This window comes from Lytechinus pictus, chromosome 7, assembly GCF_037042905.1.
Source record: "Lytechinus pictus isolate F3 Inbred chromosome 7, Lp3.0, whole genome shotgun sequence".
Taxonomy (NCBI): Eukaryota; Metazoa; Echinodermata; class Echinoidea; order Temnopleuroida; family Toxopneustidae; genus Lytechinus; species Lytechinus pictus.
This window is the reverse complement of record NC_087251.1, coordinates 32175422-32192489: the sequence shown is the minus strand read 5'-3', so window position 1 is coordinate 32192489 and position 17068 is coordinate 32175422. Positions and strand designations below refer to the sequence as shown.

Sequence of the window (17068 nt, the reverse complement as noted above, 5' to 3'; positions counted from 1 at the left end):
ACAGAGAGGGGGACGGAGGAATCATAGAGGGGGAACAGAGAATAATCGCAACTCTTTCTAAGATGGGGCCCAGCAGGTCAGGATGTACATGAACACTATGATCAGTATTCAATATTTACATGCAATTTAAACTCTGGTCTAAGGATGTGGTTAAACTATGGATAGCCAATTGTGGCACACATCTGTGATAGCACAATTTATGTTTATCAGCATGTTTGACACGCAAATTATTCAAAACTGACTGGAAACTGGAACTGTTCTACCCCATTATGATGAAAGAACACAATGGACATAAAAAATATACAATGTTACAACCATTTTGACGTTTTTGGATTCCCATTATTTTAGCATAGAGTTAGACCATGGCTTAGGTTAAATCAGACTTCAGAATATGTGCCTCTTACTTTTAATCATTCAAATACACAATCTGAAGCAACATTTTTCAGATAGCTTTATTTCAAGAGGCTCTTGAGCTTGTTTGCTTAATCAACACTTTTCTTTTTGTGTTGATTAGTTTTTTTCTCTCTCTTCTCAGGCCTGATTTACCAGCAATGGGATGGGAAAAATAAACAAAAATAAAGCTACATTCACAAAAGATGGGAAAATAAGGACAAAATATTACTTACAATCTCATCAATGTTCTTTGTCCTGGAGTGGCACATGGTGACTGTGGCATTTTTAGCTCTAAGGAGATCCGACATCGGAGCTCCGACAATCTTACTCCTTCCTAGGACAGCCACCTTTTTACCTTCTACCTCAACACCTGAAATATTATTCAGAATAAAAAAAATAATTTTTTCCTTCCTTATTTACATGCAGCCAATTATTTTCATCTCTTCTGAAACAATATCACTGCCAAATTAAACAGAAAAAAGACTCAAGAAATGGATGAAACAAAATGGAAATACTTCAAACCACTTCTTCAGATTAAGAAAGAAACTGGATGACTTTGTATCATCAATAAGAATAATTGTATTTCATTCTTCAAATTGCATGACAAAATCTATACACCTATTATCTTCATCATAAAAACACACATTTGCACTTTTCAACTGTTTGGACCAATGATTCTGTAAACGATCTTTGATCGGACTGTCTTAGCAAAGGAATCCTGCAAATATTGACATTTATTTACCCGATCTCTTGAGCAGTTCCAGACATCCCTTAGGTGTGCATGGTAGAAAGCATTGCCCAAGTTCACCCCTTGCTAGCTTCCCTGCACTGCGGTCAGTCAATCTGTCAAAGATTCATTGATAGATCACACTGCATTTTCATGAAAATATGACAATATGTTTCCATGCATGATTCATTATCAGTCAATCATTAAATCAGTAATTTCAACATGCTCATTGCTCAATGCTTAAAACATGGCCATACACAGCAGGGGGAGGGGCTTGGTTTTGTGTTTCTACCAAATTTTAACACATCTCCCCCCCCCCCCCCGACAGCAATGTGCTTGTAATATGTTCAAAGTGGGCAAGGAAAAGTAGTTTGTTCCTGGTTGGGCGAGCTGGTTGATGAGTCTATCACTTGATCCTTCTCCTAGACCTTTCCAGACACAGGCCTAACAGTGCCCATTATTACATACCACCCTTTCAGGCTTCGTCTGTGAGTTTGCTTATCGTTTTTTCATGCGTTCACCTGCTTCGCCTGACTGACCAACCACAGTATGAAATTTGAAACTTAGGGCAATAAATCACGTCACTTGAAATATAGCATCAAACCTAAGCCAAGAAAGGGTTTGCTTCCCCCCACGAATCCTCCCGTTCCGGCCACTTTAAGCTATCAGGGTTCCCACAGAAATATGAAAACATAATTCCATGACTAAAATGCTGCTTTCCATGAATTCCTGTGATGTCCCGGGAGTTGTGTAGTATTTGAGATGTCACAAAAATGGGAAAAATGGAAATTATGAACACCAATTATAATAGCAGAGTATGAGAGTTGCGAGACACGACAAACTGGAAAGCTGCCACAGCCAAGAGGTAAATGGAATTCCATGACCTTTCCATGACTTTTCACAAATTTTCCACATTCCCTGACTTTTCACTGAACACAAATTTTTCCAGGTAACCCTGGCTATATACCATGGTAAGCTCCTGTACCAGTAGTCGCACATTCCAGTCAAGAATTTGAACAAACAGCCGTTAAGCTTACCCATCCACGTCTTTGCTTGGAGCCACAGCATTGAGTAGAAGATCCTCATCTATGGGTTCATTGGTTTCAGGTGGCATCTGAACTATGATACCATGGATACGTGGATCCTTATTCAGATCCTGGATCTTATTCACAACCTGAGATGGGATAGAAAAATCACGCAAATTTTAGGCTAGAACACTTACATGTATGTTAAGATTCAAGGAATAATTTCCTTGAGCCCTGTTGCATAAAAGTTATTCTTATGGTAACTTTGCCATCCAATGGTAACTACCATGGCAACAAAGCTCAACAGCAAATCAGAATCCAGGATTTCAGGAAAGTTACCATAATGGTGACTTTTATGCAACAGGGTCCTGGTATTGCACCGCAATTTGCTCCAAACTTTTTACAGACTGCTACAGAAAAAGCCTTCCGTGTAGCAGATTTTTACTTTTACATGACTGTACAAGACTAGTTGAAACTAGTTTTGACCCAAAATGCTAACAAACTCTGGTAAGCTAAATTATTCTGAGATCATAAATGTAAACATGAAGCTTCCATTGCCCTATTGATATTAGGGTCAGTTTCTCAAAACACATCATCCAACATCAAATATAAAAAAATTCCTGTGACATTGGATAAATTAAAATATTCAATTCAATCAGAAAATCTTTGACCATGTAGTTCTTTAAATGATAGATTAGAAAGCGATACCCAGACGACAGAATACCCCTGCACCTGTCTTGCTTGCCAGTAATGTTTGTTTACAATAAACTGATGTCTTCTTTTTATGTCAATAATAGAATAATCTTTGTATTCTTGCATAAACATAAATCTGTTAGAATCCATTAGAAGTCAGATTAGAGATATAGATCATATTATAAGAAAACAGTTTATGGTATATTGAATGAGTATTTAAAGCTAAATTACAGTAGTTGCAGTAAAACACTGATTTTGTGAGAAAGTCTGTAAAACCAAGGTTAAGTATAGCTATATCATCGTGGATCTAGATCTGGTACAGTTACATAAACTGTTACGTAAATTGTGAAATCATAAAATCTAAGCTGAAATACGATCACACTGAAGATCGCCAACACAGATAGGCACACGTGGGACAGTGTATTACTATTGCTGGAATAAAGACCAGACGGAAGTGATCGAATCCGCGCTTTTTTTGCTTATTTCTCAGCAATTACACAATTTCTTCCAGAATCCTTTGGCACATATTCTTTATTCATACAAACAGACACTTGGGTGGCCATTATATTAGATTCTGTAAAAAGTCATTTTGAGATCGTTACCAGAACTGGAATTTACCTTTAATAGAAGTTTGATGTTGGGTGATGTTAGCATGGAACCGGTTCCTACACCATGCATAACACCAAACTCAAAATAAGGCAAGTGTATAGACAGATCTCATGAGGTGTTGAGCTAGCAATAATGTGATTGGTGTCATGTATCTACACCAGTCACTGCCCTTAAATTGAAATGAGTTTGGAGCTTGGGCTGATTTCACGTGTTAAAATATCAAAAATGTGACTGCAATTAATGTAAACCAACATTTAATATTGGAGCAAGGTAAGAAAGCCTGATTCTTGGTCTAAACACCAATATCAACACTTAACTTACCTCAGGTAGTGTACTGGAGCTTGGAAGTTTATAATGCTGGGCTACCATGCCAATCTAAACCAAAATGGAAAAATAGACAGAACATTAGTTTCAAACAATAACATACAATATATAAGAAAATGGTATGATCATTGAATTCATGTAATTTGCATATTAAACCATATTTGAACTTTGACAGTTTGACATTCACACATTTACACAGATTTTATCACCTTGATGCATCATCACCATCACCATCATCACCACCATCATCATCACCACCACCATCACCACCACCATCACCATCACCATCATCACCACCACCACCATCATTATCACCACCACCACCACCATCACCACCATCATCATCATCATCAACATCATCAATGTCATCCCAACCACCCCATCCCCCCCTCTTCCTCATCACCATTCTCACATAATATGAATAAGATATTTCCCTCACACCAAGTCATATAAGAAATTAGAGATAAAGGTAAAAATATTTATGAAGTTTACCTCGGCAGCTGCAGCAAGCTTGAATTTGATATATCGATTAGAATCACATCTGTTTCCAACCTGATAAAAACAACAAACATAAACATGCAAACAGAATAATTTACACAAATATTTGATTGAAGTACAGGATATTGGCAGGGGGGGCAGGGGGTGCTCATAATTGTATCTAAAAGTAAATAATTGAGATTTGTACATTTCATAATTGACAAGATACATGTTATACATTTATTGAAGTAAATTGCCATCCAATCAATCGACAGAGGAATGACATCACAAAATGATAAATTCTTTTTATTTTGGAGGTCAATTTACATACAGTAAAAGGTGCAATATGCTCCCTTGTACAATACATTTTGTGACAAAACTACATAGAGGTTACATAATACATGGTTCTTGTAATTTGCGACTGACCTGTAACTTCTGTTACCGTTGGCTTTACTTCTAAACCTCTAATTAGCCACATGAAGTGTTAGAATATGAATAAGAATATGACCCAAGATAAAATTCATTATTCTTTGTTAAGCTTTTGTATATGGTCTCAGCTATAGACTAATTGGGGCATTGCAAGATCAATAGCAAGTGCATTTTCAGTCCCTAAATCAATCATACATGTATGCTTTGCAATTAACATCAAATTTGAGATTGGTTGCTAATCCGCTTGTTGAAACAAGGAGCATAATCTGATTTGCTACTGTTAAAATTGATATATTGAATATTTGCAATTAATTGATTTTCAACACCCCCTTAGGCAGTGGCGGATCCAGAAGGGGGGGGGGGGACAGCCTACCCATGTCCCCCTTTTTGAGAGCCATAACCAAAATTTGTAATGCAAAAATACAGATTTTACCCAAGTATGCCCCCTCCCCATTTGAAAACGATAGCCCTTTTTTTTTTGCTTGTCAAATTTTCACAGGGGAAAATATGCCCCCCTTTGGAATAACCTGGTTCCGCCCCTGCACTTAGGCTTACAATTTTTTTGTTCAATTTATCATTTATTATTTACAAGGCCCAGCCAAGGGTTCATAACCGACCTGAACAATGGCAAGACCGGGCATGAAACCAGGATGTCTCTCTTTCAACATGGCCACCTCTCCTTGGAGTTCTTGACGAATCTCCCTAGATGATTAGAGATAGGGAAAGACGAGAGAGGGGAAGAGAGAACGAGAGATGGGAAAAACAAGGAGAGAGGGGGAGACAGAATGAGAGACAGGAAAAGACAAGGAGAGATAGGGGAGACAGAATGAGACAGAAAAAGACAAGGAGAGAAAGAAGGAGACAGAATGAGAGACAGGAAAAACAAGGAGGGGGAGGCAGAATGAGAGACAGGAAAAGACAAGGAGAGATGGGGAGACAGAATGAGAGCCGGAAAAGACAAGGAGTGAGAGGGTGAGAAAATAGAGAATGGCAGATAAGGAGGATAAAGAGAGGGATGTGGTGTGACAGGGTGTAGGAATGTAAAAAGAAGTAAGAAACCGGCATTGGAAAAATCAACAATAATAACAATACTACTAAATTTGTTCAGACTAGCTTGCAGAAACTGCTATATAATTAGTCTTTAGAGATATTATGATGTACACGTATGCTGATGGAGTGACTGTTGAAGTGAACTTTATCTCTTCAAAACTGACACATTCTGGCCCGTCAGCTCGGACCTTGACCCATGACTACTGTTCAAAGGATCTTACCAGATTAGCCTGACAATAATAGATTGATCCCAGTCATCCTACATAGGATAGGTATGGAATAGAATCAAGCAGGATCAGGAGGAACAATATATGTTTTGTTAAATAACTTTCAATTGGACGAACTAACAGTAAAATCAGCCAATAGCAGTGGCTCGGTGGCCCAGGACACCCAAAATGAGAGTTGGGCCACCAAAATTCTGTTAAAAGCCCACACTTGGTGTAGGGTGTCTGAAGCCACACTGAAAAGTGTCAGCATAAAACAGGCTAATTTAGGGGAAAATATGGCACATTTTTTCGGGGAAGTTCAGGCTACTAGAAAAATGTGATCTGAATTGATTATTAACTTGTGTTTGGCATGTATGGAAAGAGAAAATTCAGGGGCTTCTTTTGACAGTAAGGACAAGTTTATATGATCATTTTAAATAAGGATTTAGAGATAAATTGCAAACCCTTATTTTTGTGTGTGTTGAGATTGCCATTTCTCCATGCGTTTTCTATGGGAAAATGAAATTTCTGTTTTGCACAATTTTTTTCACTTTGTTGCAAATTTTCATTGTGATCTGGTTTCCAAATCTTTATAAAAATCATACCATCAGATAGAGCATAAAAAATCATATTGGACTCTTCATGGACAAGTTTTTGGCATTAATAATAAATTCATAACAGCTCTCGGAAGCTAAAAATTTGGATTTGTGTGCGTCCATTTCTTAACTACACAGTCTATGGCAGAGAAATGCTGAAAATTTACCTAATTTCATTCTTCTTTTTTGCAGCCAATAATTGGATTTTTTTCAAACATGTTACATTTTTGTCAGTCTGAAGGTTATTTCTCTTCAAATTCACAAAGAAAATGTGATATTTTCTTGAAATAAGAAAAAGAATTTTTTTCTCCAGACACCCTACTTGGTGTCCCGGTAGGGCTTCCAAAGTTTTGATGAATTGTAATGTTTTCCTTTGTTTTGGGGCCACCAAATTTGCTTTGCGGGCCACCAAGTCAGAAATTGATGAATTTGGCGGACCCATCAGCCCACCAAGAAAAAATAGTGTGGAGCCTAGCCCTAGCAGTAATGTACATGTATGTGTAATTTAAATGAAGTTCATGTTTTACACTAGACAGGAATAACCGTCGTTTCTGGGGATTTATTCAACAATTTCTGACATTTTACTGTAATCCCCATTTACCGACGGTAGGGTGTACGTGTGGGCTCGCATGTGTTCTCATTCCCTCCCTTTTGTCAATTCACAGTCCAAAGTTTGATGTAATTTTACACATCGAATTTACAATCTAAGGATGTATAAACAACAAACTTTTAGACCTTGATATTCCAATATTTAAAAACTTTAAACGATATAGATGAAAAAGGCATGAAAAATATACTTTACCGATGTTTAATTGGGTTGAACACGATAAAAATGGTCACAATGGCAGCCAAACTATAAAATATTTACAAACGAACGTCAACAATCACGAATGTGATATCGATATTGCTTTCGATATTATACGATCTGCTCCATATGCGAACGAAACCGAAGATAAACGATACTAGTTATACTAGTACTAGTACTAGTTATAATCGCGATATATCGATTCGAGACATTAAGTTAATAACGATAATGACGTCATTCAAGATGGCAACTTGCAAGAAAAACCGTCAGGTCAGGTGAAAATGTCTTAGATGACAGATTTCTCAATCATCCAGAGGATTTTTTTCAATAACTCCGGCCCAAGGTATGCAATTACTTAAGTCAAGGCTCGACATTAGCGGTGGCCCGGTGGCCCGGGGCCACCAAAAATTCACCTCGGGCAACCATTATTGATAAAATGTTAAGTTTTGGTGGCCCGAATCGGGCAACCAATAATTTTCAAAGTAGCGCAATTTTTCTCCCAATTTTGCACGCATTTATCAACTTTCTACAGCTCAAATTGCAAGCCAGTTCGTCATGCGCCTTTTTTGTTGATCTACACACAAATACACACACACACACAGTTTGCATATTAGGCCTACAGCTATAGCATACAGTAGCTATTATCCAGCCAGCCGCGCCGGCCGGCTGGCGTGAGCTTTGCATGAAGCCACTGCATACAGCTGTGCTCTAGATCTAGCTCAGCCTATTCAGACTCTGGGAGCTGCGATAAAAAATGTTGCTGCTGAGAAATCTTCCACAGAACTTTGAAAATCTAAGTCAAAGTCACCTTTTACACCAACGAAATGAAATTCTACAGTCTATATTACGAAAATCTGGTGTACCCTGATTATTTGCAAGTATTAAGAAGAGGAATTATGACCTCTCTTTTGACTCAAAAAGACCGATTTCCACATGAATTAATGCACATAAAAACACATAGGTAAGTACATCACAGTCCCACGTGTGCATTTGTATGTATGTTGATACTTGGTTTCTTTCGAAGCTGTGTATTTTCTAGCCTTAAACAAACAGACAGTTTCTTTCTTTCTTGTTTATAAATGACTTCTTAAACAACTCTTGAGAAAGTAAATACTTTGGGAAGGCATTTCATTGATATGAAATGTGATTTTTTTTTTCCAACATTTTGGCAAATATAGGGAAGGACTTTTCTCACACTTTTTTTCCAATATAGTTTTTGCTGTTTTCTTTTTTTTTCTTTCATTTTTTTTTGACAGTGGTTAAACCATTTATACCCCTTCCCATTGAATATGCCTGATTAAAAAATATGTTTCTACTGAAAATAAAATAATACAAACTAAAGGATGTAAAAATAGAAATGTGCCATTCCCAAAAGGTAAGTGAAAATTATATGCTTGGCTTTTAATTATATTCCAGTCAGAATAGACTGTTGCCACAGCTGTTAAAAATATATGTAATGGCTTCTTAATTTTCCCCTTTTCCCCATTTTTATATTAACTTTGTTTTATTAATTTTTCTTTAATTTTCTTTTCTTTTTTCTCTCTAATTTTTTTCTTTTCTTTTTTTCTTTTTTTCCCTGTTCTTTGTTTTTTTCTTTCTTCATTTTCTTTCTTTTGTTTTATTTCACTAATTCCTTTTATTATTTTTGTTTTCTTTTTGTTATATACTTTTTGAAAATAATTTTCGTTTGTTTCTCCCTTTTATGCATAATTGTTCTAATTTTGCAGCATATTTTTCTGTGATTTTCTCCTTCTATATGCTGCAAAAGAGAAAACAGAAAAAAACTGGATTTGGGGCATGCATAATCTAGGTTTTAGGATTCAAAGAGGAAGGAAGGAAAAACCATTGTTTTGTACATCTATCCGAGTTTGCTATGCACTATTTATTTACTTTACCATTATCTCTATACAGAGATTTAAAAAAAAGTCCACACAACCTGCGAACAATACAATTCATTTATTCACTTTAAATCATTTCATTTTTACAACGATAGAAACAATTATCAATTAGCAAAGTAAAATAACAGCAAACAAGGTTTACATACAAGATGTATAAAGTGAAAGGAACTTAGTGGTAGTGGCTGCAGAATTAATATTTCAGAAGTTTGTTTTATTAATTTTTAATGTTTTTCTTTATATTTTTCGGGCCACCAAACTTTAATATCGGGCCACCAAAAAAATTATTTGATGGTTTTGGTGGCCCGAACGGGCCACCACCAAAAAAAGTTAATGTGGAGCCTTGCTTAAGTTATTTATATTTTCCTGATAATGGACAGTAGAGGCGCACGGCCAATATGGGAGACTGTCTCCCATGAGAGAGATTATCTCCAATATCAGAGACTTTTGTAAAGAATTTGGGTATCCAATTTCAGAGACAGTCTCCAGTTTGGGAGACCAATTTCCTTTGTTTACATTTGCTGCAAAAGGATTACCTTGGCGGCAAATAAAAATGTGATAAGGAGATTCCTCATGAAAAATTACCCCTTTTCACCGTCTACTTTAAAAATTCACCGTCTACTTTTGTTTTGATAAGGATTTTTGTTGTCATCCACACACAAAACAAATGGGCTTCTGACCTCAGTGAGACAAAGTTTTGGGTGGAAAAAATTACACTTTTGTTGGTGTTGTTTCTTTTGTTCTTTTGCAAAGCAAGTCTCCAATATGGGAGATCGTCTCCCCTATTGGAGAGAGTCTCCCATATTGGCCGTGCGCCTCTACTGATGGAAACCATGAAACTTTCAATTTTGCTTAAAAAACAGTTTTAAATCGCGATCTATAAAATGCTAGTTCACTATACGTTGGCTGTAGGTACGGGGCCCCATCCCCTTCAGTCTATGTATGGTGAGTGGAGCCAACGTAGTTCAGCGGAACAACCAAAATACAGAGACTGAAGCTTTTGGTCTAGTTTTACACTTGATGTCAATATTATTATTGCACAGCCACAGACATGCAAACTCCTCTCTGACTCTGACTCTGAATTTAGGCCAATTTGGAATTGGATTAACTTTAGAATGTCATTTATCATTATCGATTATGACTATGAGAACCTTCCTAGCGCTAACTTTTAATGTGAAGTTAGAGATGTTTGGATGAATGATAAAATGAATGCATGCAGAATAAATGAGACTGTTTTGGAGTCGAATCAAATCAACCATGCCATGTCAACAATGTCAATGAATGAACACCATTCGATTTCGAATACTCACTTGGCAATGCCCTTTCCATCAATTATACTGGCCATATTTAGACACGGACGAAGATATGGATATGGGAGAACTTTCAGCCTCTGACTGGCAGATAATGTCGTTTTCGACAGTTCTCTTGTCGTCGTATTTGAGACCCAACGTTTGATTTGAGTGAACCTTGGACTAACCACCTCCGAATTTGAGATAAGACATGAACACGTTCGTATCCTAAACATGCTTTGAGATGATCAGCTGCTGACGATCGAGGGCGCTGCTTCACAACGTGCTCGGCTGGCAAGAGAAGACAAAAAACTGGATGTAGGCTGGATAAAATACCAAATATCTCGATTTATCACTGTCTGCGGATGAAAAACATGATCACAATGAATACAAGCCTTGAATAGTCAAAAGAATATCATAAAATAGAATGAAAAGTTTTTGCTGACATGGTAAGAAATCCGAAAACCGTCACAAGATGATCGTCGAGACTGTGTATTTAGGATGAGAGCATACATATGAGCGCGGGATCGGAGAGAGAATTAGAATGAATGAAAACATACCGGTAGTATAGTAGACAAAATGCTTTTCTCATTTCGCGCCCTGCTCTCGGAAACCGCGCGCCTGATTGAATACCATTCTATTATTCGAATTCATTGTGGTGGCGTCTACGTCATCGTTGATCGTCGGTGAAGTGGTGTGTGAAGAGACATTGATCACGTGAAAAACTCATGGTCCTATCATCCTGCTATGTACAGCGATGTTGTGATTTTCTACGAAAAGCGGACGAAAAGTGAAAGGGATCGAGGATATTTGTTTGTTTTAATTTCTTACTCACACATTTATTTATTAATTTAGGCCTATTGACTTTGAACAGGCATGTAAAGGAAGAAATTAAGACAAAGCTCGGATATGATCAACCTGGGATAAAAAAAGAGAAAATAACAACCATCTATTATAATTGACAGATGGGCTCGTTGTCCTAACATATGTAAACATAGGCCTACATCTTCTGAGTCCTATTAACAAACAAAATCAAGTTCAAGTTCATCCGATATGAAATTCAGTTGAAAGTTAATAAAATTATGTATGGTTGTAAGCCTATAGCGGCTAAGACGAACATAATAAGACCCGGGGCTAAGACAAAGATTGATCAAACTGAACTTGTTACATAATTGGGCATGTACAACAATGAAGAATAATTAATTATTGATGTATTTATCATTGCATATAAAGGCACGCGCAAGTAAGTAGGCCTACATAATCCATCCGACTCCATCCTCGATCACTAGACGCATTGGCCCAATCACATAGATATCCATTAGTATATTTTCTTAAAGGGGAAGTTCCCTGACGAAAAGTTTGTTGTAAAAAATTGCAGAAAATAAAAAAAAAACACGAGTGAAGTTTTGAGGAAAAATCCATCAAAGATTAAGAAAGTTATTCTTATTTGTGACGTCATAACGAGCAGCTGCCCCACTATACTAGTATTATAAAATGCATAAATATTATATTTTCAAGGGTTCGTGATTATTATTTTTTATTCTTATATAGGTGTGTGTGTGTGTGTGTGTGTGTGTGTGAAGTGATTTGTCTATTGTTATACTGAAGAAAAACCATTTTCATTTTTTTTAAGGAAATGACATTTTATTGATCTTTACGATCTCAAAACCAATCAGTCAAAATGACTAGTTAATCGGGTCATATGTAGCTGGGTGTAACCGTTATTCTAGTCATGGTTGATTATATTTTCTAGCCATATTTTACTAGAACAGGATTATTTCTGACTAGAATATACGTCAGCTGTGACTCCATTGTAAAAAATATTGGGTGAAATTTTAACCAGAACGAGGGTAATTTGTGTCCCTACCAATTTGGGGCAGGCCCAGCAATGCGGAAAGCATATTGTCTAGTAAGGTCAAACAAAAAGGCAGTAATTTCTTTAGAATGGGCAAAATTTTCATCACACAGGATAAATAAAAATGCCCAAAAGAAATGCCCAATGTTTGTTGGACACATAATTACCCTCATGGAGCATTTTTACCCAATATTTTTAGAGTGTAGTAGACATAATCAAGTTGCATCCAGCTGCACTAAAAATGAGTTATTCGACTGAGTTCAGTGGCGTACCGTGGGTCACGGCATTGGGGGGGCACCAGCAAAAATTTTGAGTCGCTCAGTGAGCGCGCAAAGCGCGCTCAATTACCAGCTATAGGCCTATTGACCTTATATAGAGACATTTTAAGGACTGTGCCATTAAACGGATATGTAATGTATCTCACTGATCAAATGATGCGAGCGCGAAGCGCGAGCTGAAAATTTTTGAAATTCATACCTAAAAAGGGTCAAAATAAGCTATTAAATAAAAAAAAAAATACGTATCTGTCTCGCTAAACAAACAATGCGAGCGCGAAGCGCGAGCTGAAATTTTTGTATTTATTGACCCCAAACAGAGACAGTTTAAGGATTATCTTTTAGAAATCAAATAAGAGAATACATATCTCACCATACTCATCTAATTTGAGTGCCAAGCGCTTGCTGATTTTGTTAGAAAACATGAAACACCTTTTGTAGTCATTGTAATCATGATTAGAATACGCATCTCACTAATCAAATATTGCGAGCGCAAAGCGCGAGCTAAAAATTTAGGAAATTCAGACCTGAAGAGAAGCATTCTAAGGCTTGTTTGTAGGAATTTATGAAGACCATACGTACTTCACGTACAAAATGATGCGAGCGCGAAGCGCGAGCTGAAAATTTTTGTATATATTGACCCCAAACAGGGACATTTTAAGGACTATTTCTTTTTTTTAATCCATTAAGAGTATACATATCTCACCATAGTCATCCAATGCGAGTGCCAAGCGATTGCTGATTTTGTTAGAATCACATTCAAACACATGAAGAGCTTTTTGTAGTCATAGTAATCATGATTATCATACGCATCTCAGTAGCGCAAAGTGAGAGCTGAAAATATAGGAAATTCAGATCTGAAGAGGGGCATTCTAAGGCTTGTTTGTAGGAATCTACTATGACCATACGTATTTCACTAAACAAATGATGCGAGCGCGAAGCGCGAGCTGAAAATTTTTGATATTTACATTAGAAAAAGAGACATTTTAAGGACCGATTTCAGGGAATTCATGAAGAGCAGACAAATCTCATCAATCCACTAATTCGAACGTAAGCACGAACACGAACAAGGATTTTTTTTATATACAGACCTTAAAATGGGGCTATCACTTTAAGTAGTCATGAAAAGAAGCATATGTCACTACATAAAACAATAATAACTTGAAGTGCGATGATATATATTTGGTGCATATTGACTTGAAAACAGGACGTTTTGGTACAACATGATTGTACATGTATATCTCGTTAAACAGACAATGCTAGTACCAGGAATAATGAACAAATAGGCCCTGAGCACATTATGTTTCATAAAGTAATGAAAAAAATAATTCTTATGTAATATAACACAACATATAATATAATATAACATTATAATGTACAATAAATTCTTCTCCCTCTTTTTCTCCCTTTTCTCCCGTTTTTTTTTTTTTTTTTTGCCAGCCGATTGGGGGGGCACGTGCCCCCCCCATGCCCCCCCGTAGTTACGCCACTGACTGAGTTAATTGATGAACGGGAAGGAAAAGAGAGAATTGGAATCAGAGATATCAGCCCCGGGTATCAGTCCATCATCCCAATAAATGATATTAGATATTCAGTTGGAACATGGTCCTATATACCCCGGTTGCGACCTACACATCTCACGTCTAACTGGAATATATAGAATTATAACCACGTATCTGAAAGCAAGGAATAACATACCTAGGTCTGGTGGAGCGCCAGACGTACAGGTGCACATAGAAAAACAACAACAGCATCAACAACAATAGGACACCCCAAAAGGGGCCGCGGATCCGGAACGGTTTTAGGTGGGGAGGGGCGCGGACTAGGCAAAAAAAAAATCATAAATAATAAAAATAATAATTAAACTAGTTTCAATAACATATATTTCCAATAACAGTTAAAGGCTATATCAGTTTGATTGATTGTTCGATAGCATTTTTTATAGAAATGGTCCTTTTGTTATTAAGTTATAACCAGTCTTTATGAAACTGGACTTAAAATTTAATGGGGCTTATTTGTGTTTGTAAACGGTTTTGGAAAAAAAGAGGGGGGTTGACCATTGCAATCTTTACAATTGTGTACACGTTTATTGAAAAAGTGGGGATCCCCCCCCCCCCCTCTCCATCGGACTCCGTTTCCGCGATCCCAACACCATTCCTGAAAAACAAAGCAATGATTTTAATTTGGACAGTGGCGTAGTCTAGAACCAACGGCACCCAGGCCCAAGTGCTAAAACGAGACCCTTTCAAAGTGTGTTGTATATAATATAAATGCGAGTACGAATATTTTTTTTCAATATTAAGACGTTAATATTCATTTTTTTGTAATCATTAACACGATGCGTATCCAACTTAATATTGAATGCGAGCGCGAAGCGCGAGCTGAAAATTATTGATATTCAGACTGTCCTGAAAAGGGTAATTTAAAATACCCTTTTCAGAAATTCAGAAAGATGATAGGTATCTAACTAAATAAATCGACATATTATGAGCGTGCTTGAATATTCTGAAGACTTTTTGTAATCATTAACATAATGCATAATTATAATCTCAACAATAATGCGAGCGCGAGCTGAAAAATTGTTGATATTTGTTTGTTTATTTATTTTTTGATACCTGAAATCGAAACATTTTAGAAAGAAGTAATCACATGATGCGGATCTAACTAAGCAATAATGCAAGCACGAAGGGTGAGCTGAATACTTACCTGAAAGGGGACAATTTTAAAGATTATTTGTTGGAATTCATGAAAAGGATAGACCTACCGGTACGCATTGGCGGCGGAAGCCAAAGATTTTAGGGGGGACCACCACACAATTTTTTGACTAGCAAAAAAAAAAAAAAAAAAACCCACAAATTATAGGGGGAGGGGACGCAGGAAAAAAAATTGACAAGCAAAAAAAGAAAAAAATTTAGGGGGGTCGTCCCCCCACCTAAAATTTAGGGGGGGACACGTCCCCCCGCTTCCGCCGCCTATGCCGGTACGTATCTCACCGGCGTATTTCGAGCGCGAAGAGCGAGCTGTTTTTTGTTTTCATATGTATCCATATGTATTCATATGATTGTTGTAAACAAAAATGATGAAGAAGATTTGTATCTCCCTTATCAAAGCAGCGCGTGAAAAAAAGTTTTGACATTTAAATCAGAAAAAAATAAGTGTTTTAGACCTGTGTGTAGGAGTAAATGAAGAGTAACGAATCCAAATGGAAACGCAGCTAGAGATGAAAAGTTATATTTGCGTACTTTTAAGTTCATAAGTTCATAAAAATTTATTTCCACATTCGTATACATAAAAAGATGTCAAAGACACATAGAAAACTTACATAATACATCAGAATACAAAGCAGAAAAATGAACCAAAAAAAAAATAGTAATATATGTCTAGAATGTGGGGGAGCAACAAAGGTCAAATACCTATCGAGGTTGCTCCCAGGGTCATATATGGTTAAAAAAGATAGATATAAACAAAGACAAAAACAAAAATAAAAACAATCACAAATAAATACTTAAAAGAAAGAACCCCCCCCCCCCCCTAAGCAGGCATTCTAAGTTGTAAATGTGAATCTTTTCAGAATAAAAAATTTATAATTACGTTTAAATGATGCAAGTGTGTTACAAGCTTTCAAGTTCTTTGGTACACTGTTCCAACATTTAGGTCCTGAATATTTTATAGTTGTATGAGAAAAGTTATATCTAAATAAAGGGAGACGCATACTACATGTAATAGATGACCTAGTTTCATATCTGCGGGTCAAGTTGTCAGATAAAAATATATCATTGAAAGTGTCAGGCAGAGATTTTTTGAAGTATAGAAACATAAAACTTGCTGTTTGGATTTCACATATTTCTGTTATATACTCTCAAAATTCTATTTTGATAAAAAAGAGGAGCAGTTGGTGAAAGAGGATGAGTATTACTTATAATTCTGATTGCACGTTTTTGGAGTATAATTATTCTTTTGGTCAAATATTTGGCACAATGGCCCCATAAAATGTTACAGTAAGTAGTGTAAGGCAATACCATAGTATTATATAAAGTTAACAGTATTTGTTTTGGTATAAATTGTTTAAGACGATACATTGCACCAATCGATTTTGACATTTTACAGCAAGTATCATTAACATGTTATTTCCAACTTAATTTATCATCTATGACTAAACCTAAAAATGTAGTCTGGGTTACTTTCTTGAGTTTGTAATTATGCATATATACTTCCAATTCATTTACTTCAACAGTCTTATTCTTAGGCTTAAAAATCATATAACAAGTCTTTAAAAAGGAATATTTTAAAGACCGTTTGTTAGAATTCTTGAAGATAATATATCACTAATCAAAATTTGGCACGAATCCCTGGGGTAAAGACATATGCAAGAAGGATATGATATCCCAGATATAATATCCCAGCCATGCATGGCGTAATT

The 17068-nt window shown here is 36.5% G+C and overlaps 1 protein-coding gene across 2 annotated transcripts in view; it reads right to left on the bottom strand.

Moving 5' to 3' along the window:
• Positions 1-11252, bottom strand: part of LOC129264540 (C-1-tetrahydrofolate synthase, cytoplasmic-like) — a 32149-nt gene extending 20897 nt beyond the window's left edge. Inside the window, exons 1-7 of one of the 2 annotated variants that reach the window (XM_064102531.1) lie at positions 10540-11252; positions 5295-5379; positions 4264-4323; positions 3769-3822; positions 2158-2294; positions 1136-1236; positions 627-763 (exon numbers count right to left, since the gene is read on the bottom strand). In XM_064102531.1, coding sequence (XP_063958601.1) covers positions 627-763; positions 1136-1236; positions 2158-2294; positions 3769-3822; positions 4264-4323; positions 5295-5379; positions 10540-10754 — 789 coding nt within the window. In that variant the 5' untranslated portion in view covers positions 10755-11252. The remainder of the gene's footprint in view (positions 1-626; positions 764-1135; positions 1237-2157; positions 2295-3768; positions 3823-4263; positions 4324-5294; positions 5380-10539) is intronic. The other variant, XM_064102530.1, reaches the window with a different exon arrangement.
• Positions 11253-17068: the final 5816 nt, after the last annotated feature.